The sequence below is a fragment of the Ananas comosus genome, linkage group 7, assembly GCF_001540865.1.
Source record: "Ananas comosus cultivar F153 linkage group 7, ASM154086v1, whole genome shotgun sequence".
In the NCBI taxonomy this organism is placed as follows: domain Eukaryota; kingdom Viridiplantae; phylum Streptophyta; class Magnoliopsida; order Poales; family Bromeliaceae; genus Ananas; species Ananas comosus.
This window is the reverse complement of record NC_033627.1, coordinates 1,447,113-1,469,431: the sequence shown is the minus strand read 5'-3', so window position 1 is coordinate 1,469,431 and position 22,319 is coordinate 1,447,113. Positions and strand designations below refer to the sequence as shown.

The 22,319-nt window shown below is 34.9% G+C and overlaps 3 protein-coding genes and 1 non-coding gene across 4 annotated transcripts; 3 read left to right on the top strand and 1 right to left on the bottom strand.

Annotated features, from left to right (window-relative positions):
- On the bottom strand, window positions 38-2,508 carry LOC109713189 (transcription factor JUNGBRUNNEN 1-like). The gene is made up of 3 exons (XM_020237183.1): window positions 2,250-2,508; window positions 1,158-1,453; window positions 38-761 (listed from the first exon to the last, which is right to left on the bottom strand). The coding sequence occupies exons 1-3, from the start codon at window positions 2,452-2,454 to the stop codon at window positions 345-347; spliced, it is 918 nt and encodes a 305-aa protein (XP_020092772.1). The 5' UTR covers window positions 2,455-2,508; the 3' UTR covers window positions 38-344.
- On the top strand, window positions 15,642-17,808 carry LOC109712427 (pentatricopeptide repeat-containing protein At3g62890-like). The gene has a single exon (XM_020235987.1). It carries the CDS (start codon window positions 15,690-15,692, stop codon window positions 17,634-17,636), a length of 1,947 nt encoding a protein of 648 aa, XP_020091576.1. The 5' UTR covers window positions 15,642-15,689; the 3' UTR covers window positions 17,637-17,808.
- On the top strand, window positions 17,952-18,025 carry TRNAE-UUC. Its single transcript has one exon. It is a non-coding gene; the product is annotated as a tRNA-Glu (tRNA).
- LOC109713396 (trihelix transcription factor ASR3-like) lies at window positions 18,773-20,824 on the top strand. Its single transcript, XM_020237456.1, has 3 exons — window positions 18,773-19,573; window positions 19,908-20,246; window positions 20,403-20,824. The coding sequence occupies exons 1-2, from the start codon at window positions 18,904-18,906 to the stop codon at window positions 20,243-20,245; spliced, it is 1,008 nt and encodes a 335-aa protein (XP_020093045.1). The 5' UTR covers window positions 18,773-18,903; the 3' UTR covers window position 20,246; window positions 20,403-20,824.

Genomic DNA, 22,319 nt, shown 5'->3' with positions numbered 1-22,319 from the left:
GTCCATATATCATATCATAAAGATTCATATACTAATTATTGACAAAGTTTGGTCCCTCAACAAAATAAGCACTTGCGCCTCACAGTACGATTTATATCAGTACCAGCACACATGTATAATTCACAAAAAGGGAACCTTATTCTATTTATACTCGAAGTATTAAATGTCAGCATGAGATATGCCCCTGGAGGGATTAATTATTACCTATACTCGCTAGTTTAGCAGTTGTATATAATCTATGCTGTGATCTCACTACATACTTATGGGATCAGAAATTAAGGGAGAAAGAAGAAAAAAAAAAAAAACATATGTAGTATAATCTCCTAAATATATATTTATCTACGTTAGTAAGCTGTGTTTGTATCTGTCCAGAACTCCATTATCCTCCCAAGCTCATCCCAGTTGCCATCTTTCATGAACTCATTCGACGCCGGATTCGCAAAGTTTGGATTATGCACTGTTGCTAATGAGTGATTTTCTGTTACAACTGGGCTAGTAACGCTCGAATATTGTACTTGGAATGATTCGTTGTCTCTCTCTGTGTAGTTGTTATAAACCAACTTAGGCGCCTCGCCGTGTGGATTGTTGTGGGCTCCAAACAACTTATACTGATCTCCTACACTAACAGACTCAAAACTGCTTGTTGTTGAAGCACATTCGATTAGTTTCCGTTTCTTGCTATTTGATCCATTCCATTCTTGTTGGTATTTCTTGTTGAATGATATGTTTCTCTTGAAGATTCGACAAATTGTCCAAATTTCCTGCAATTTGATCAGTACAACGAAAAAAAGAGTTAATAATTATCAATAATTTAGAACTTTGATCCGGGTCGTGAAAATGACTTTGATAAAGTGCTTGTTTGACTCGACTAAGCTTCTTTCACATTGCTAACTATTGAACAGAGCTATTTGAAGAAGTATTGATAGAAGAAGCACTAATGCAAGCTCCTTACTAAAAAGAGGTACAAAGTTCAAGTCCTATTTTTGGGGCAAGGAGCTCATTTTAGCCTATGATGATCGATAGTAAATCTCCAGTTTTTTTTTGTTAGTCAAGGGCCTAGTTTATCGAACTAGCTTTTTCTCGGAACCAAAGAAGTTGTTTGAGAAGCCAAGCCAAATGTAGTACGAGAAATACTCGAAGAAGAAGAGAAATCTTACAGCTTCTTGGATGCTAGGGTGAGTATCATTGTCTTTGCCGCTAGAGGGAAGGCGAAATTCATGCATCATCCAGTCAGTCTTCGTACCTTTCCCCGCACTTCCTCTGTAGTAAACTAAGGACTTCTTCAAGCCAATGCACTCTCCGATATTGGTTGAAGAGTATATCGGCCGGTCGATCCCGGTTGCTTTCCAAAATCCTGACCCAGTGACCCTGTTGGGCCTGATGCTGTTCCTGTATTTTCGTCCCCTCAAACAGAAGAAGTACCATTCTTTTTCCCCACCAACTGTACTAGCTTCTGTTATACAATTAATCACTTATTAAAGAATGAACAAACGAGGTTCTCCCAAATAAAAAGGGTGAAAAAGGGAAATTAAATCAAGCTAATGAATCTTCAGCTCCTTAGGTTGCAAATGATTCTCAGAATTAACATTAACTCAATTACAAAGTTGAAGTGAACTTCAAAAAGTTGTAGAGTTGATGTAAAAATTAAAAAAAGAATGAGAGTCGAAAAAGCTTGTAATTGTATTTTTGATTTTTTTTTTCATCCTTTGCACAAATCTAATAGAAAATATTGATCCTTTATTATTAAGGATAGATTTTACGTGCATACATGATTAATTAGTTTGCTCTCCTTTATATGGCATGGTGCTGGTTTGTGGATTTCATGCATGATATCACTTTGTTGAACTTAAATCTCTCTTATTTGTTTGATTAGAACAAATTAATATATATTTTTACATAATTAATGAACTCTTAAAGAACAAATTAATATATATGTTTAAATAATTACGTACTAATTGCACTAGTTATTGGGACAAGATTCACTTGTTGGCTTGTGGTTTCCATGCATGATTCACTTGTTGAACTTAAGTCTCTCTCTCTCTCTCTTCTGATTAATACAAATTAATATGTTTAAATAATTAATGAACTCATCAAGAACTAATTGCACTACTTAATAGGAAAATATGTAATCACTGAATAAAATGAAGGTTCAGTATAATAATTAGTTATTAAAGATATATAACACACTGAATTCTATTAGGAACAAAAAAGAAAAGAAAAATAGAAAAGATCAAACCCATGCAACTTACTTGGAAGATCCCATGGGCTATACTTATAGATATCGATCTGTCTAATGATCTCGATGCTCAGCAACTTCTTATCGACCTTGCGACGGAGATAAAACCCGACGAGCTCTTCGTCGGTGGGGTGGAATCGGAACCCCGGAAGCACCAAATCCTCCTCATCTTCCACCAACACTATTTCTTGCTCCTTTTGATCAATACTCTTCTCCATCTCCTTTCTCCCTCTTTCTCTTCTTTTATGTATTGTTATTCATCTCATAATAACCTGTTTCTCCCTGTGAATGAGCCTCTCTTAGCTTATAAATACGAAGCATTTTAATGGCTAAAATCTTGGACTTTGCCTTAGTCAAAGTCCATTCGTTTGATCTCTCTCTCTCTCTCTCTCTCTCTCTCTCTCTCTTTCTCTTTCTGTCTCATTCCATCAATTTATTTCCATTTGGATGACGAATTAAAAAATTATTGTGAAACGCTCATTTGTCACCGTTGAGGATGACACGTGGAGCCCGCATGTGCCAAATATGTCCCGTTTAAATAGACCTGTTCCAAACGAAGGAAAATGGGTAAATTGCAACTCTAGTCCCCAACATTCACCCAAATTTTAGTTTACTCACATCCAATGTATCTGTATATCTATATCTTCCATTTATTCACTATCTTTTTCATCGCACATTCCCAACTTATTATTCAATATATCTGAATTGAATGTACGAAATAATAAAGAAGGGACAATAAAATTCATGCTATAATATGAATAAACAAATGAACTAAATAAGTTTTAATCTTAAAATAATTATAGACAAAAATAAATTAGTGTTAAAAGTTTAAAAACTAAATTAAAACTTTTAAAATTTTCAATATCAAAGTTTAAAAGTTTGTACACAATTTATTGGAAAGAAAATAACATTGCGACTAGCTTTGTAGTTTTCGTAGGGGGTGTGAATAAAAACTAGAGGTGTCCGTGGACCGGGTCGGGTCTGGATAGTTGATATACTGTACCCGTACCCTAAAAAGAAATGGTTAGAAAAAAAAAAATATGCCCTACCCATTTAATATTGCATCGGGTCCGGATCTGGATACTTAAGTTACTAATATACTCATCGGATCTATTTGAACGGGTCTGGATAGTGCCTATTCGTATACTACCTGTTCAAAACCGATTATGGTCGTATACGGGTACCTATATATATATATATATAGACTTTATTAAATTGTTTGGGCAAAACTTATTTTGACCATTATATTTACTGATTAAAAGTCTAAAATTCAAAATAATTCTATATATAAACACACAAAAATTAAAAAATTTTGATACCATATTATAGATAAAGAGAATATAAGTTGTAGTAATTACTAATATTATATACTAACATTCAAAAAAAAGGGAAAAAAATAAAGATGAATTAGAAAATTTATTAAATAGAATATTTATAAAAAAATAACTAGGTTGTTGACTATGATTGGAGAAGGAATTTAGAAAAAAAACTCACTTGTACCACACTTGTAAAGGATTAATATCGTTAATGATGACGACAATAGAAATATTGTTTCATAAAAAATTCTTAGGCGGAAATGAAACAAAAAAATAAAGAGCTAAAAATAAAGAGTAAAAAAGTTAGAAAAAAGAAAATAGTAAAAGAGCGGCTAGGGTTTCAATGTTTCTCTAGGATGAAAATATTTAGAGATCCTTCGTCTATAAGTCCTATTAAAATTGATCCTTCAACTTTAAAAATTCAAAATTTTTTTATTTACTATCGGATATTTTATCGGTTCCGAATTTAAAAACTATTCCGGACCCTACCCATTTAAAAGTTGGGTTTGGGTCGGGTCCAAATCGGATATGGGTATAAAATATTCGAACCCATATCCGAAACTTTAATGGGTATTTTTTTTACTCGTATACTATTTATTTTTTATCGGGTCCAGTTCGGATCCGGATAGGGTTCGGATCGGATATGGTGTATCGGATATTTTGGACAGCTTCAATAAAAACTAGATGACGCTGACGTGTGATGCTTTGAAATGCGGGTAATGGTAACGGGAAAGTCAAAAGGAAAGGGTCGTATCTTTGACTTGGGTACAGCGACGATTTCGACCGTTTGATCTTTAGCTAAGTCATCAGGGAGTTTTGCGTAAAATTTGTGCACAGTCTCTTTATAATCCTCATATTAATTCGCTTATCACAAATTGGTCCCTGAAAAGTAGGACTTAAGAAGAGCACAGTTACAAATTGAAAATTAAAGATTCAATTGTAACTGATGATTAGTTCATTTATATGGTGAATCGAAATCTCTTTCATCAACCATATTATGATTTACCGCTCTTTCTGCTTCAGAATGACGAACGATTGAGACTAAGCTATCAAATTTATTTTGTTATCTGACACTCGATCTAAGCTAGTTGTATCCTATTATTTCCGCCCGAGCATCTTAATATTTTGCTTTTAAGTAACCTTTCTAATTTTGTTTAACTAAAATGATTTCATCACTTATACAAAGGAATAAATTAAACAATTACAAGAAAAATTATAACTTTTGACTGGTAGAGACTACACCGAAAAATTTGATTATTCAAGTGATCAAATATGCCGAATATTTGAATATACAGCATGAATTTTCGATTGTGCTGTGTGCAGGTCCTGCCTTTCTTAGATGGGTGGTCGATATGATATTTTGACTAATCCTGTCTCAAATGGTCTGCACGATTACCTATCGTGTAGAAAAATTTTGTACACTACGCTGCAGAAAATTTGTAAGCCAATATAGTGTTAGTCTTCTACGTGACATTTTACGGTTGATAGTTACTGCAGTAAATGAAGGGTGTAGATATAGCGTCTGACGTACACCGAAACTATAGCTTTAGTTTATGTTCTTCGCACGAGCCAAGAAAATAGAAATCCAAATGAGATGGTTCCAACCCCTAAGTTTTCTATGTAGAATGGAATATCCCTCCATTCCCACGGGGCAAAACTTATCGAGAGAAGTTTTGAGCCCAATCACTATGACCAAATTAAATTATAGTTCAATATTAATTATGTTATTATCAAAATAACAACAAATTCTTTCTTTTGATGTAAAAGATGGTGGCTGAGTGTACTTTGAACGTTTCTATCTCAGAAAAGTTTTGAGTCAATTGATCATTTCCAATTTCGAAAGAGTTCGAGTCAAAAGGGGAAGACCATGAAGAATAAAGGACGAAATTTGAATTATGGGCATGTTAGGATGGTGAAATGAGTAATTAATTAAGCTGAATACAATTTTTGTCCTTACTTAATCTTAGATTATCTTCGCAACCGACTATTTTGAATCCACAAAAGAAGTTACGCCACAAAAACTACTTCAACATTTGAGGAGGCTACTTTGTTTTTTATTGTACAAAAGTAGCACGAATTTTAAGCCCTTTAGAATTTGAAAAGTTTGAAAAATCTCACATTGACAAAAATGAGATCAATTGTTTACTAGTACTCTCTTATTTCGTTTATCTGATGGCTATTGAAAATCACGCAAGGAAACAAAAGAAAATACATCGAATAAAATATTCAATCAACTGATATCAGCAACGATTTTGAAGCAGCAAGCAAAAGAATTTGCAGGATCCCAAAAGCTATGTAACTTTTATGAAGTCCTATCATGTAGAATTTAATCCTCATATGATCAACCAAACCATGACCAGATATGTGGATCTTATTAGTGAATATATACTTGTCATTAGAAATTCTGAAACCCTTAAAAGGCAAGGCAAAAGTTTTTTTTTTTTTTTTTTTTGTGTGTGTGAGAGAAAAGGATAGTATGCTACATGCTTCGTTCATATATATATATATATATATATATATACTTTTTAAGAAATGAACATAGTTTTGAACTTGGATCTTAAATGTCAACTAATAAATTTTTTGTCATTTGTGCTAAAAACGGTCTGTAAGGCACGGCAAAAGTTACAAGTAAATTTTGTGCCAACTAATGACTTTGAAAAGGTGGTGAAGAGATTGTGCGGTTGCAATTTGTGCTTTATTTATATGTATTGTGTCGACTTAGACTTGCTTATTTGACATTTGAAAAAATCGACCTTTATAGAAATTATCTGAAACTAGTAATATAGTAAGCTTAAAATAAAACTACAAAAGAGATATAGAATATCTTACTTTCCATTTGTTAATCAATTAAAGACAACTCGATATCTTAGTTTTGGGTTCGATATCATGACCATTTAAGTCTAGTTTGGGATTACGTTTCTAAAAACACCCGCTTTTATACTTTGGATTAAGATTCAAAAAATTCAAAAGTTTTTCCACTCTTTCCTCCTTTAATGTTGTAAAATTATGACGCCAATAGCTACCGGAGAAACATATAGTTTAATATATACAAAAAATGAAAAATTGAAAATACTTTTCAAATTTTTAAGTCTTATATGTTGTTAGAAAATATGCGGATTATACCTGACGCCATGGTGAAAATATAATAGAGGATCGTTCTAGACACCTTACGAGTACCTCTCGAACTAGTGATCCTTAGTGGCAACCGCTGCATAGCTTCTCCCAATTGTACTTAAAACTTAAAGTCTTAATTTTCTTGTACATTTACAGGAATAAAATGGTTCATCAATTATTTTTCTTTTTCTTTTTTCTTTAAACCTTTTTGGGAAGAGACAATTCAATTTGTAATTGATCTGTTTCAGTCCACACCAAGGTGGTTGTCATGATTTTATATCGCATTGATGAGCAAGAAAGCAAGAAAGAACAATGGATCATGACCAAGACCGAGTAGGTAGACAATTAAACGCTCAATCTAAACTGTCTATATGTTACGACAAACGCACAAACAAAAACGAAAAAGACGAATACAAAATAAACAAACTACAAACAGAAATAGCAAAATACATAGATTTACGTAAAAAATCATTTGCGGGAAAAAACCACAGGTGAGAGAGAAGAAAACTTTACTATCGAAAAGGAAATACAATATTCAAGTACAACCAACCACGATTTGTCGTCTCTAGGGCAAAAAACGAGAAAGAACAATTCTTAATGGGTTTCGGATCCGATCCGATCCCTGCCGCGGGGGGCAGAGGCCCCCGCACCCCTTGGTGAATGTCCGTTACCCACCACAGATATTCATTTTTACTTCACAATCTATTTTTCAAATTAGTCGCATTGTGAACCTATCGGCGAGTCGAAGTCCCGAACGAAAGTCGATTATCAAATTTCGAGTCACATCTAACACTGTATTTAAATTAAAATAAATCATTCGTAGAGCCATAAATTTCTTATTAGATTTGGATCGCAACACCAAAAAGAGTAATGAAGCTCATTTTGATTATTTCATATTTGGTAAAAAAAAAAAAGTATAAAACTTACCTCCGCTATCATCTATTTGGATTTTACTATCTAATCTTTAAAAATTTTGAATTTACTATTTTATTTTTTAATTTATTTGATTTCAGCCAATTAGTAACTCTTTAGCTTCAAAATTTGAATGCACTATCTATCTTCACGGATTTAACTAGTATATTTTAATTATAATTTATTAAAGTAAGTAATTAACTTAACTTTTGTATCTAAAAAAACCATCAAATTACTTAAATCAAATCAATTGAAAGATTGAATACTAAAATCGAAAGTTTGAAAGGTTAGATAGCCAAATCAAAATGGTCTATAATTTAGACAAGTATTATATATTTTTACCTTCCGATTTTCATAGTTAGCGTATGCAATTGTTGAATTTTTTTTTTCCAAGGGCTTACCTGGCCTGCAATTTTAGTTGATGTATTTGAGCTGGGGAATTATTCTCTTTGCATTCTCTAGTTGTTTCAGTCCAAATTAATGCCTCATTAGCATTAATTCTACATAATCTTATAAAAAACAAATTCAGCATAATTAAAAATAAAATCTACAGCTGTTCTCTGATTAGCGTGGAGCGTCGTAATCATGTATTGGAGAAATTATCGGCGCGGTCATTATCATCACAGATTAGTTCCACACTGCTCCTGTAGAAAATGTTCTTTAAATTCTTTTGATTACTTCACTTCTACATCATTCTCACTAATCCTGTGCGATATCTTAGCTAATATTTTATAATACCTTGAATTGATGGAGAAAATCTCTCATTATTTTTATCTTTGCGTAGCTTTATAACTATTTATTTCCCGTAACAAAAGCGCTCAATGTGTAAAACTGACGAAAATGGTTGGGGACTCTTAATTATCCTTAGACCATGAAAGATCAAAATAAGAAAATTTTCTATTCAAACATTTAGCTCATCATGACATCTTATTCACATAAATACAATTATTTATTTATTTTTTTTTTAACTAATTAAGAGGAGTGTTGCTTTTCTCTCTCTCTCTCTCTCTCTTTTTACGCTAGTTTTGGCATAATTGACAAAGGCAAAAATTCGACTATGACAAATAGAATAATAACACACTAGTGTAGAGATCCGCGCGATACAGCGGATAGATAATTAAAACAAAATTTTAAAATTTTAATAAAATTTATATTTACAGCTTATTAATGTATAGGAAGTTATATCATATTAAACACAACCAATTTGTATGACTAAATTTAATTGTTAAAAAAATAAAATTATAGCTAGAAGCTTATATAATTTTTTAAAAAATTATCGAAATATAGTAAGAGACATACAATTTTATCATATTATATTCCTCTTGAACATTCCATTGTAAAAGATAAAAAAACATTAGCTCTAGTTGAATCAAAACACTTTTGTCCAAGTATCAAAACAGATTGATAATATGAAATATATAAATAATAAGTTAACGTATCTGGCTTAAAAAAATTTTGGGTGAGATTTCAGGCTCCAGTCTCCACATCATACTTTTTAATATACAAAATGGACTTTATCTATAACAGTGTCTACTCAAAAAAGTGATCATGGGATGAAAATAAAACAAAAACATAAATTAAAAAAAAAAACTAATAATTTTTTAGAGCACTTCTTCATCCACGCGAGCTTACTCATCTAAACCTCATACATCTTCTTAATTTTCAGCTGGTAGTTGCTCCCTGCGCCGAGTCGCTTCTGGATTTCCATTGCGACCTATGAACAAACACCTAATTTGCATCACCAAACTGCAACATCTAAACCGACATAGTCTTGCTATCATATCAACCACATAAATCCTAATTTTCAAATAATTTGAATTTACCAATAAGTCTTGTGATTCTCGAGAAGCGAGCTCCCATGTAGCATCCCCTTGAAGAGGAGGCTCAGGACGCCGCTCGCCTCGGCCCAATTGTGGGCACACGCGAGCCGCGAGAGGAGGCAGCTGCGGCGGCGGCGGTTCACGGCTAGTGGGAGCCCAATGCGAATGGCCTAGCAGACACTTATATAGGCCGCGGCTCGGTTTCGCAGGATAATGCTTCTCGAAAGAGGCAACGTTCTTGACATGCTTTTCTTCTTCTTCTTCCTTTTCTTTTACTTCTTCATCGGCCTCATTATTTTCATTAATGCAATGAGAGAGAGAGAGAGAGAGATGAGCGTGGTGGTGGGAGATTAGATGATAATGTTGCATGGAAAATAACATGCCATGCAAAAGAGAGGCCCACTCATTAATGAAGGAGTTATAAAGCCCACTCATTAGTAGGGGGCGGGATTAATGGAGAAGAGGAGTGGACTGAAGTTATAAAGCCCATTCATTAGTGGAATATAGTGTATATAATTAAATATTACACCATGAATTAGTTAATTTAATCTCGAGGTGAGTGCTAGGAAAATCACCATTGGAAGAGAAAGAGCCAATGAAGGAGGTAGCGCCACGTTGGATAAAAAATGGAGGTTTAATATAGGGTTATAGATATATTATTGTATGTAGACATTTAATGCAACACTTATCATTAATGTCAAACCCCACAGGACTTATGACTATAGGTAGAGTCCATAATGGTGGCCCCGAGAATAAAGGAATTAATTAATAAAATGAATTCACGCATCTTCTAGATAAACTATATATATATATAGGGAAAACTTCAAAAACCCCCCTTGTGGTTTTAATTTTTTTCACTTTAGTACCCTGTGGTTTAAAATGTATCAAGTTAGTACCCTGTGGTTTCTCACTTTATCACTTTAGTACCCTGTGGTTTAAAATGTATCAAGTTAGTACCCTGTGGTTTTGTACTTTATCACTTTAGTACCCTGTGATTTTAATTTGTATCAAATTAGTACCCTGTGGTTTTTTAAATCACAGGGTACTAAAGTGATAAAGTGTGAAACCACAGGGTACTAAAGTGATAAAGTGCAAAACCACAGGGTACTAACTTGATACACTTTAAACCACAGGGTACTAAAGTGATAAAGTGAGAAACCACAGGGTACTAACTTGATAAACTTTAAACCACAGGGTACTAAAATGAAAAAGTGTGAAACCACAGGGAGGGTTTTTGAAGTTTTCCCTTTTTATATATATGATTGTATTCTCAATACTACTTATATGCGTAATTAATGTGCATCTTCTAGATAAACTATATATATATATATATATATATATATATGTTAACTGTTCAGTGTAGTAAGTACTACACAGTGTTCAATAACTGCTGTGAAGAAGGAAAAAAAAAAAATGACAAAGAGAAGATTAGTTAACCTTGTAATTATCTTGGTAGATCCTCAATAATTTATACCCCCAGCTATGTATGGGAGTTATTAGGGTACGTACTCCTTTTTTTTTTCCCTCAAAACATTAAGCTATTCTTGGTCTTCTCTGTGGAAATTTGACCTTCCCTAGTCTCGTCGTCATCCACGTACATTGCGTGCTATGTTGAATATAAATTTTCAAAATATATCGATCGATCTCTAGTAGCTAGTCTGATCAGTTTATTAACATAAATGGTTATTTTACGTAATATCGATCAGACTAGAAAGTTCTACTATGCCCATGGACTTTTCCTTGAAAGAAAATGTTTACTCATTACTCAGTGCTTACGAACTAATTAAGGCAAGAGAGACTGTGTTCCGTACAAGTTTTATGAAATTAAGTTCTATTCTTCATCGGTTTAAGTTTTTTAACCCCCAAAAAATGACTGTTTTTACGTACTAAACTAAAAATTTTTTGCATGCCCTATAATCCAAAATTACATGATCTTTCATGGAGAAACTCAGGCTACTTAAGAGTGCTTAATTTGAAAATGATATGTCCCTCGTAGCAGGTAATCTAGCTCGTGTCAACTAATACATCCAAATCTAGTCTTTTTTCCAACAAAGAAGAAGAAATAGAAGGAGCAGAAGAAGAATATTATTGATGAACTCAAATAAGATCCACCTTTTTTGGAGAAAAATCTAAGTAGAACTTGGAAACATTAGCCGCCTGTTACCCGTAAAACAACCGAGTACAGCACGCCTAGACTCGAGACATTTTTAAGGTTAGAGACGTGAACTTAAATAGAGGTTTGATAAAATTAATTTGAACTTAGAATTCTCTACTCTGATACTGTATTTACCAAGGAATGATGTTTCTTAATTTGATATTTATTTTTAACATTTAATTAGTCCTTGAATTACTGAACGCACTTTACATACGTGATGAATAGTGCTGTGTTCACTCTCTTGAGTAATAAAATATGAGCTGAATTGATTAATTTTTTTCCGCGATTTGCGTAAATATTTTGCTACGGATAGCATTCAAGCTCAACTATATATATATATATATATATATATATATATATTTGTTAGCACTGTCATTATCTCTCAATTTTTATTTTTTTTTTAGAGATAGGTAGCACGCTACCCGCTTCGTTTATTTTATTTAGAAATAAACTTAGCTGGAAATGTAAATCAACTAGGATTCGAATTTGGGTCAAACCCTTTGTTACTTGCTCTAGGGACTAATTAAATTTATAAAATATGGAAATAATAAAGTGGTAAACTTAAAAAAGGGACAAATTTTCCCAATTTATTATAGTTGCACCATAGCAAGGAATATGGAAGTTGGTCTATCACTCTTCTTTGGACCATATCATATCTTTCTTTAAGGTGGGGTTAAAAATTTATGGATAAGCTTTGAATACCCTCTTGTGATCTTTCTCACTTTAATACTTTGTGGTTTAAAGTGTATCAAGTTAGCCCTTGTAGTTTCTCATTTTCTTACTTTAATACCCTATGATTTAAAATGTATCAAGTTAGTACCATATGGTTTCATTTTTCTCTTTTTATTATCTATTTCATTAATTTTTTTTGTTAAATCAGTAATAAAGTTAAAATTAGAGGGTACTAAAGTGAATATTCGATAAACGTAAGTACGGTATCTAAAGTTTTTGGATATAATTTAACAAAATATTAACAAAAAAAAAAAATCAGTGACAAAGTTAAAACTAAAAGGTACTAAAGTAAATATTTGATAAATCTAGATAGGACATCTGAAGTTTTTTGTATGTAATTTAACGAAATATTAATAAAGGAGCCGACGAAAAGAGAAAAATGAATCCACAGGGTACAAAATTGTTGCACTTTAAACCACAGGGTACTAAAGTGAGAAAGTGCGAAACCGCAGGGTACTAAATTGATGCATTTTAAACCACATGATACTAAAGTAAAAAAGTGCGAAACCATAGAGATGATATTTAAAGTTTTTCCAAAATTTATTGAGAAGAATGGTAAACAAAGAGAAAATTAGCATATGCTCCATCTAGAAACTAATGGAAGATAGGAAAAACGTACAAAACCAAATAAGGTCTAACATTCCACTTTAGGAAAAGATTAAGTTATTACCTCGACATCTTCCACCACGTCAGATGTAGACCACCCACTAATCTGTCGGTATTTAAAATAGAAGTAACTTTCAATTGGCTCTAATATCATATTATATATCTAAAATATGTTTGAATAGCAAATTACTTAGTCATTCACGGCTAACGCAGTAAATTGAGTCAGAACAATAATTTCTCATGGTTGGTACTTGAGATCCTAAGTTCGAATTTAATTGATTCACATTTTCAAGTAAGTTTATTTTTGAAAAAATAAACAAAATGAATAACATGCTACACATCTCTAAAAAATAAAAAAATAAAAAACTCCAATAAAAAGAACTTTCTAAGTGGTACTAGCGAAATTCTCTTGTTTAGGTAATAAAACTATGACTATATTTTAATTTGAGAAAATATATTCATGACTATTTCAATACAGAAAAGAAGAGTCCAACAATGATCTCTTGTTAGTAGTCAAAATCCCCGGCCTATTTTGTTGTCTTTATAATAATAGTAGGAGTGAAAAATTGACTGAGGCAAAATAAGAATAAAACATTTTACTTTAAAAAGACAAATGTGATGCATGCACAGGTAAGGATTAATAAATGCAAGTGATTGATGAGGCACAACAAAATAGAAGTATAAATATTACTCGGTCGTTCTCCTTGACTTATGGATTCTTCTCTATTTTGGACCCATTATATGATTTTGTCCTTGTACCTATATATATATATATAATTAAATTGTCTTTATTTTCTAATGTTAAGATCTTTTAAGTGGGATTATGTCCACGTAATTCACTTGAAACAGGAGGAGGACGAGAGAAAAAGAATGGTTGGAATTGGAGATTGAATAAAAATTGAACACGTGGAAGTTTTTTTTTTATACGCAAAAAAATCCTCAACTTATTAGGTACGTAATTATTTGACGATATGCATGTGCAATTGATGTATATAATATAATAATAATAAGAGATGATGGGATTTAACTTCTTAGATTATACCCCTCACATATTTCTTCGTTAGTCAAAAATAATTCCGCAGTTATCACCCGTTAAGTTATCTCGGATTAAACGTGAGTTAAATATGTGTTATAGTTAAAAAAATAAAATTACCTCTATTACTCTTATTTAAGGGTAAATAAGAAAAGTTGTTAATGGTATAAGTATATATTTAAAAAAAACTAAAAATCAAAATACTTCTTTTACCCCTAACTTAAGGGCAAATAAAAAAAGATTGGTGATGCTAGAAAGCTTGGTATATTGGAAAGGGTAAACTAGTAGTTTAACAGAGATAACGAATATTGCTAACAGTTTATTAACATAATTTAACTGCAGGGATACATTTGAAATAACTTGGAATGTAAAAAAAATATTTCTAATATTAGCCTTCTAATATGAGTAAATCAAAAAGTCAAAAAATTTTCAGAAATATATAAACAATTGCCTTTAAATAGTAAAAATGATAACTTCACGGAGCGATGTGAAGTTTAAAATTATCTCTAATAAAATCGATCTGGTAGAAAATCGGCTGGAAAAATATGTTTAACAATTCTTATGGGAGAGAAATGTGTTATATATAAAGATAGGTGCTCAAGTTCGAGAAATAAGTTTCGAATTAAATTGAACTTTACTCAAATTGCAATTTACCATATGAACTTTAGTAAATTTAAATGTGTTGCTTGAACAATAATATCGTTCAATTTAGCGTATATCTATTCTCGTCAATTTAGCCAAAATTTTCACCATCTCGAACTTCACGTAGTAAAAATGCATGTGAGGCTACGTTTTTAACAAAACGGTATTTGTCCCTTCAAATGGGCTGGGCCAGTTTTTTTAATTAGCCCAATAAGCCCAACAATCCTATTTATGGGTTAGAGTCAATTTGGATCCGTTTTGATCCGATTACACAATCTTCGAATGTTCTACTTTTTATATATGTTTTTTTCTAAATAAAATACAAGCACATAAATCATAAAATGAGATTAAAATCACGATATCCAAAATAAACAAACCATGCACCTAAATTAGGAATCATGACACGGCTCGAATCAAACAAGTTAAAAACTTTGATGACAAATAAAACATTGTTAGAGAATGAATACTCCTAATTTGAAGTGAGCTGGAGTGCTATTAGTAGCAAACATGCTTTGTTGCCATTTATTTATTTTCGATAATAGAGCATCCAAATTGAGAATCGGTACTATTGAATATGATCTATACCACTTGAAGTATGTAGAAATTAAATTTTGAATATTTTCAACACTATTGACCTAATGATCAAAGAGTTTCAAATTTTATTTATAATTTTAATGATTGATATAAGGCATTTTTTCGTTTAACGGTGTAAAAATATTCAAATCAATTAAATTTTGGATAGAAAATTTTATAAATTATTTAGAACAAAATCTATAGTTCTATACTCTCGATCTTGATTGTAAGATTTCTATCATCATGTTTTAGATGATATTCATATTTGTGTTTACTTGAAGGATAAAAAAATAATATCATAAAAGTATGAAATTTAGTTTCTAAATACTTAAAGTGATATAAATTATGTTCAACAATACCGATCGTCGATTTGAAAATTCTATTATAAAAAATAAATGAGTGATAATAAATTCTGTTTGTTATCGATATCATTTTAGCTCAACTCTTCCTAATTTTGTAATTTTAAGAAACACATTTTTATCCTTTCAAATCCAAACGCCCACCGAAGCTGTTGGGCTGGTCTCCATCCCTCTATCGCGTTCCCAAATCCATGCAAACACGCGTCACCCAGAAGCTTCTTCTCAAGCCTCCTCTCACACCCTTCGTCGTCTTCTTCTTCTCCACTCTCTCCGACTCCAAACCCCATTCCCACCTCCCCCCAAGCTTCGCCCCCATCCTCTCCCTCCTCTCCTCCTCCTCATCCTCCGACCCCCGCGCCCTTCTCGCTCTCTCCGCCACCTCGGGCCTCCTCAGCGACCACTCCGCCGCGCGCCGCCTCCTCCTCTGCCTCCTCCTCCACCGCCCCNCCTTCGCAGCCACCGTGTTCGACTCCCTACCCAACCCCGACGCGGCCGCATGGAACGCCATGATCGCCGCCCACGCCAGCCGCCGCTCGCCGGAGCGCGCCCTCGCCCTCTACTTCCGCATGCGCGCCGGCCCCGCGCACCCCGACGCACTCACCTTCGCCCTCCTCGTCAAAGCTTGCATCTTGGGGCCCCTCGGCGACCCCCGAGGCGAATTCGCCGCCTTTGGAGGCGTAGTTCATGGTCAGGTGATCAAGTGCGGGGTCGAGGATTTGCTTGTTGTTAAGAATTCTCTGTTGAAAATGTACTCTGATTTGGGCCTATTGGAAAGCACCCGCCAACTGTTTGAGATTAGCTCCGTTTTGGATTTGATCTCTTGGAACACCCTGATATCGGCTTATGGGAAAAATGGTGATTTGGGTAGTGCGCGGGAGATGTTCGATAGAATGCCTGAGAGAAATTTGGTCTCTTGGAGCGCTATGATCGACGGGTACGTCACGAACGGTGAGTTTTCGGAGGCGTTGAGGTTGTTTAGTGTGATGCAGGGTGAGAAGGTGATGCCTGATGTTGTTACCCTGGTGAGTTTGTTGAAGGCGTGCTCGCAATTGGGTGCGCTCGATCAGGGCCGGTGGATTCATCTCTATGTTGATAGGAACGGAATCGCAAGAAATGGTAATGTGGTACTTGAGACAGCTCTTGTAGATATGTACTGTAAATGTGGGTGTATAGATGAGGCTTCGAAAGTGTTTGATAGTGTTCGAAATGGGGATGTCGTGTTGTGGAATGCAATGATAGGTGGGCTCGCGATGCATGGTCACGGAGAGCGAGCTCTTAATCTCCTTCGGAGAATGAAGGAGAAGAAGTTATCTCCAAATGAGTCGACTTTTATTGGGGTGTTGAGTGCTTGTAGTCATGCGGGCCGGGTCAAAGAAGGGAAGGATATTTTCGAGTCGATGAAGGAGTTCGGTGTTAGTCCTCAAAGAGAGCACTATGGATGTTTGGCCGATCTTTTGTGCCGGGCCGGGCTTGTGGAGGAGGCTGAGGAGGTCTTGCATCAAATGCCAATGGAGCCTCACGCGGCACAATGGGGTGCACTTTTGTCGTCGTGTCGGACTTACAACAAGCTTGAAGTGGGGGAGCGTGTGGGGAAGCGTATGATCTCCTTGGAACCGTTCGATGGGGGCCGATATGTTATGTTAGCAAACATATATGCCGCTAACGGTCGGTGGGAAGATGTGAAGGAAGTGAGAAGGGCAATGGAAGAGCGAGGGGTTAAGAAAGAGACCGGGTGTAGTTCCGTAGAGTGGAATGGGGTTGTTCATGAGTTTGTTGTGGGGGACATGACTCACCCTCAAAGTCGAGAGATCTATGCGTTGTTGGGGGAGATTGAGAGGAAATTGGAGGGAGTTGGGTATGTGAGGGACACTTCTCAAGCGTTGGTTGATATGAATGATGAGGAAGAGAAGGGGAATGTATTGAGTTATCACAGTGAGAAGTTGGCAATGGCATTTGGGATTCTTAACATCGAACGTCAGCAACCGATCCGTATTGTGAAGAACCTTAGGGTTTGCAGGGATTGTCATACACATGCTAAAATTGTTTCGAAGCTCTATCGAAGAGAGATAATCGTGAGGGATCGGAACAGGTTTCACAAGTTCAAAGATGGATTGTGCTCTTGCAATGACTATTGGTAATGATAGTTTACTCACATTTTAGTCTCATTATGTGGCCAAGTATATGTAATAGATCGACTGCGGGAAGTAAACAGATTGTGGTAGGCGGGTTATCAGAATCAGATGTTTGCCTCGTGTAGGTGCTGACATTGAGTTGTACAACTAGAAATAAAGTGTCGTGCGTTGTGTAGAAGTCTCGAGTCCAAATGTGAGAAACAGTATGAATTTTGGTTTTTGAACATGAGATGCTTCCAATTAAGTGAATTGTAGAGGGGATTGGAGATATGGATTACTATATATTATATATTACATAAACTACCTAACAAAGAATACAATTCCATTGTCGTCTAGTCCGGTTAGGATACCTGGCTTTCACCCAGGCGACCCGGGTTCAAATCCCGGCAATGGAAATTTCTTTTTTTCCTTCAATATTCACGGTGTGTGTAACCTCACTGTTTAATCTTTTAAAATTTTAATTTTATTATAATTTTTTGTTTATTTGATTTAAGTTAGTGAATAGTATTTTGTTTCAAAATATGAATGCCTTAGTTCAAACAAGTATTGTACATATTTACCTCCTCTTTAACTCCAAAAGTGTTTTCTAATGCTTTTTTCATATAATTTTCTTTCCAAAAGCAATATATGGAATGCGTATATACATATTGGGCTTATTGAAGTTGCCAGTTACAGAAGCTTTCATGGGTAGCTTTTTCTTCTTATGTTCTGTTAATTTTCAACAATCAAATGATGCAAAATTGGACCTAACATAATGACCTCTGTGACCCTGTCTAAGGCTATCTTTATACATTCATCATAGGAAACACATGTAGCCCATATGCTAACATCAGTGGGGTTGGCACCAATAAGTAGTTTGAGGAGCAAAAGAGGGGAAAAAAAAAAAAAAAGAAAAAAAAAGAACTTTGAAACTTGAAAGTCTAAGTGAGACCCTCATCATATCAAAAAGCTCATTAAAGAGTGAGAAAGAGTAAAGGGACAAAAAAGTTAAAAAGTTCTCCCTCCCCATGCCTTGTTCCTTTTTTTTTTCCTCTCTCTCTCTCTCTCTCTCTCTCTTGCTTTGGGTATTCTATGTGCATGCAATCCAATAGGCCCACTACAAAAGCATGGTCACATTCTCTGATCCCAGTTTTGGAGCTATGAGATTTTGCTACAGAAAGTAAAGACCATCAACATCAAATCATGCCTCTCCAAGGAGAAAGGAGAAGGATGAGAGAGAGAGAGAGAGAAGATGATGAATAAAAGCCACCTTAGTTAGTTAAGGATCTACTCAATGCAAGTGAGAGAAATGGAGAGAGAAGAGCATGAGAAGAGTAGAGAGTATAGAAGGGGGAATTGGAGTCTGAATGAGACAATGGTTTTGATTGAAGCAAAGAAGATGGATAATGAGAGGAGGCTGAAGAGGGTTAAAGAGAGTGAGGAGAGAATGGTCGGAAGCAGCAGTAGTACTGGTGGCAATCTTAAACAACCAGAGATGAGGTGGAAATGGGTGGAGGATTATTGTTGGAGATATGGGTGCCATAGGAGCCAGAACCAATGCAATGATAGGTGGGATAACCTTATGAGGGACTACAAGAAGGTGAGAGCATATGAGTTGAGCTTGAGAGGACAAAGGGTTAATGATGGGTTGTCTTATTGGAAGCTTAATAAGCATGAGAGGAAGGAGAGGAACTTACCCTCTAACATGTTGCTTGAGATATATGAGGCTTTAGTTGAGGTGGTGGAGAGAAAAGGAGGTGAAGATCATATGGGTACTGGGGGTAGTGCTTCTAAGAAGGAAGGGGTTATGGTCAAGGAGAGCCAAACAGGAAGCATCTCACCCTTGGTTCCTCTCACTATGCAACTTCCTAGCTCAAGCCATGGACCACAAACAACCATGATCATGCCACCACCTCCTCCCCCCCCTCATCCCACAAACCAAACTCAACCATTGGACTCAGTAGGTAAATCTCTCTCTCTCTCTCTCTCTCTCTCTAGAGAGAATTGGTGGATCTTTTATTGCTTCTCGATCTACTTAGGTTTACTTTGTGTTTTTTGCCTCCCACTAGGAAGGTATCAAGCTTTTCTTCTTTCTTTTTTTTTTAAGGGGAAAAAAAAAACAACTAACTGGTAAATAACTGAACATTTTACTGCTCTTCAATTTTTTAACTATGGTTCTGTTTAGAATAGTATTTGGTTGACCAAACTTTATCTTAAAGCTCTTTTATCTTCTTCCTTTATTCCATTGCACAATGTTTTGATTCAATAATATTTTATTGGAGATGTGTGATAGCTCAGACTCAGATGATAATGACCATTCAAACTCATCAACTGAGAGAAAGAGGAGGAGAGAAGAAGGACCCAGCACCAGCAGTGCCAGAACCAAACAACACAGCATAAGCTCCTCAATCTCCAAAAGTGCTTCCATTTTAGCAGCAGCACTCCAAGCAAGTGAAGAGAGAGAAGAGAGCAGGCATAGAGACTTGATGATCTTAAGAGAGAGGGCAGCCAGCCTTGAGCAGTCAAAGTCAGAGATCAGCTCTCAGTCCATGGAGGCCATAGCCACTGCCATCAACAAGCTTGCCAGCTCAATCCTGGGCTTGGTTTCTGACAGGGCCTCATCACACCCAAAATAAAGTAAAGCAAAGCAAAGCATGGGCCATTTTTTGCATATACACACACACTACCTGCAAATATTTACAGACTTACAAAAATACCACTGTAGAGTTGTTATTTGCATGCAAATATCAACTTTGTAGAGTTATTGATTTGTATAATTTTGCCTATTTGTAGGGTTATGTGTGCAAGAAAACCCATGTAGCTAGAGCAGCAGCTAATGGCCCCACAAATTAGCTAGTGTATAGCCTGTGAACTGAGTTAGCCACAGCACTTAAAATTCTATCATGTAGACATGCATACTCAATTTATTTTTTGGTCCTTGTAGGGCTAAGGAAGGAGAAGCCCTTCTTTTACAATTTCATCCACCCATATTGTCACCTCCAATGATTAATCTTTCTAGGGTTTGCAGGAACCCCCTGCTTTGCAACTTTCAGGCCATAATTGCTTCTGGGGGAAAAAAAAAAAAAAAGGTAAAAGGAAAGATGCTCTCTGTGTGAGGCACATGATATCATTGCCATTGGCTGATTGAGTACTGGGAGATTGAGAAATTGTTGACCTGTAATTGTTTTCCTGTTGGGAGCCATTTATTTATTTCATTTGGCACAAATTATAGAAATATTAATTGGAAATTTGTGGTTTTGGTGCATTCCTTAATGATGATGGTGCTTCAGAGATGATTTTGTTGTGTTGCATGTGGACAAAAGAGTACTATAAAAAAAAAAAAAAAGGAGGCAGAGGATGCAGAAGACCAAGGGATTGGTCAAAGGAATCTCCTCCCAAATTTTACAGTTTTGCCACCATGTTTCTGTTTTTCTGCGGATTTGGTGGGGATAGTGTACTGTTGAGGAAGGAGGTCTTGTCCCCTTTTAGGCAGATCCACTCTTTTAACTCTTCCAAATAATAATATAAGAAGATATATATATATATAGTATATATTATAGAAGAGAGAGAGAGAGAGAGGAGAGAGAGAGAGGAGAGTTGAGCTATAATACTATCGATAGTAAACGAGCGTTTTACTATCGATTTGTTTTCGATGATAGAGCTTCCAAATTGATTATCGGCTCCGTTAAATAGATCTAAACCATTTAAACTAGCTAGAAATCAAATTTCACGCACTTTCGATATTATTCTTTTGTCCATCAAGTGAACAGAAAAATAAATGGCTGAAAATGATTATTCTTTAAAAATAATGATAGGAGTCTTGTAATCAAGATCAAGATATGATCTTGTTTTTAAATAGTTTAAAGAATTTTCTAACAAAAATTCAATTGATTTAGATATTTTTACGCTGTTAAACGAGAAAACGCCTCTTATCGACCATTAAAATTACAAATTTTGAACCCTTTGATCATTAGGCAAATAATGTCGAAAAGATTTGAAATTTGATTTCTAAACACTTCAAGTGGTATAGATCATGTTCAACGGAGCCGATCGTCAATTGGAAGCTCTATCATCGAAAACAATAGGTAGTAAAACGGCTCGTTTACTATCGATAGTATTCTAATCAACTCTATATATATATAGAGAGAGAGAGAGAGAGCTAGGCTGATGTACTATCGGTAGCACGGAAGTCTTCGTATTACCAAGTTGTTTCGATGATGTGGCTTCCAAATCGACGATCGGCTCGTTAGACTTGATCTACACTATTGAAAGTATTTGGAAACTAAATTTCATAATTTTTCAGCATTATTTACCTATTAAACAAGCAGTTAAAAAACAAACGCTGAAAATAAAAATCTCATAAAAAATGATGAAAACAGACTTAAATTTAAGATCAGAGATGCTGATCTTATTCTAAAGAGTGAAAAAAATTTTCTATAAAAATTTCATCGGATTTGGATTATTTTACACCGTTAAATTCACAAACGCATCACATCTACCATTAAAATTGTTAATTTTAAAACCTTTTGATCACTAGCCAAATGATGGCCAAAAATTATGAAATTAGTTTTCAATTACTTTTAATAGTGTAGATCAAGTCTAACGGAGCCGATCGTCGATTCGGAAGTCGCATCATTGAAAATAACTTGGTAGCACGGAGGCTCCGTGCTACCGATAATATACCAGCCTAGCTCTCTCTCTCTCTCTTCT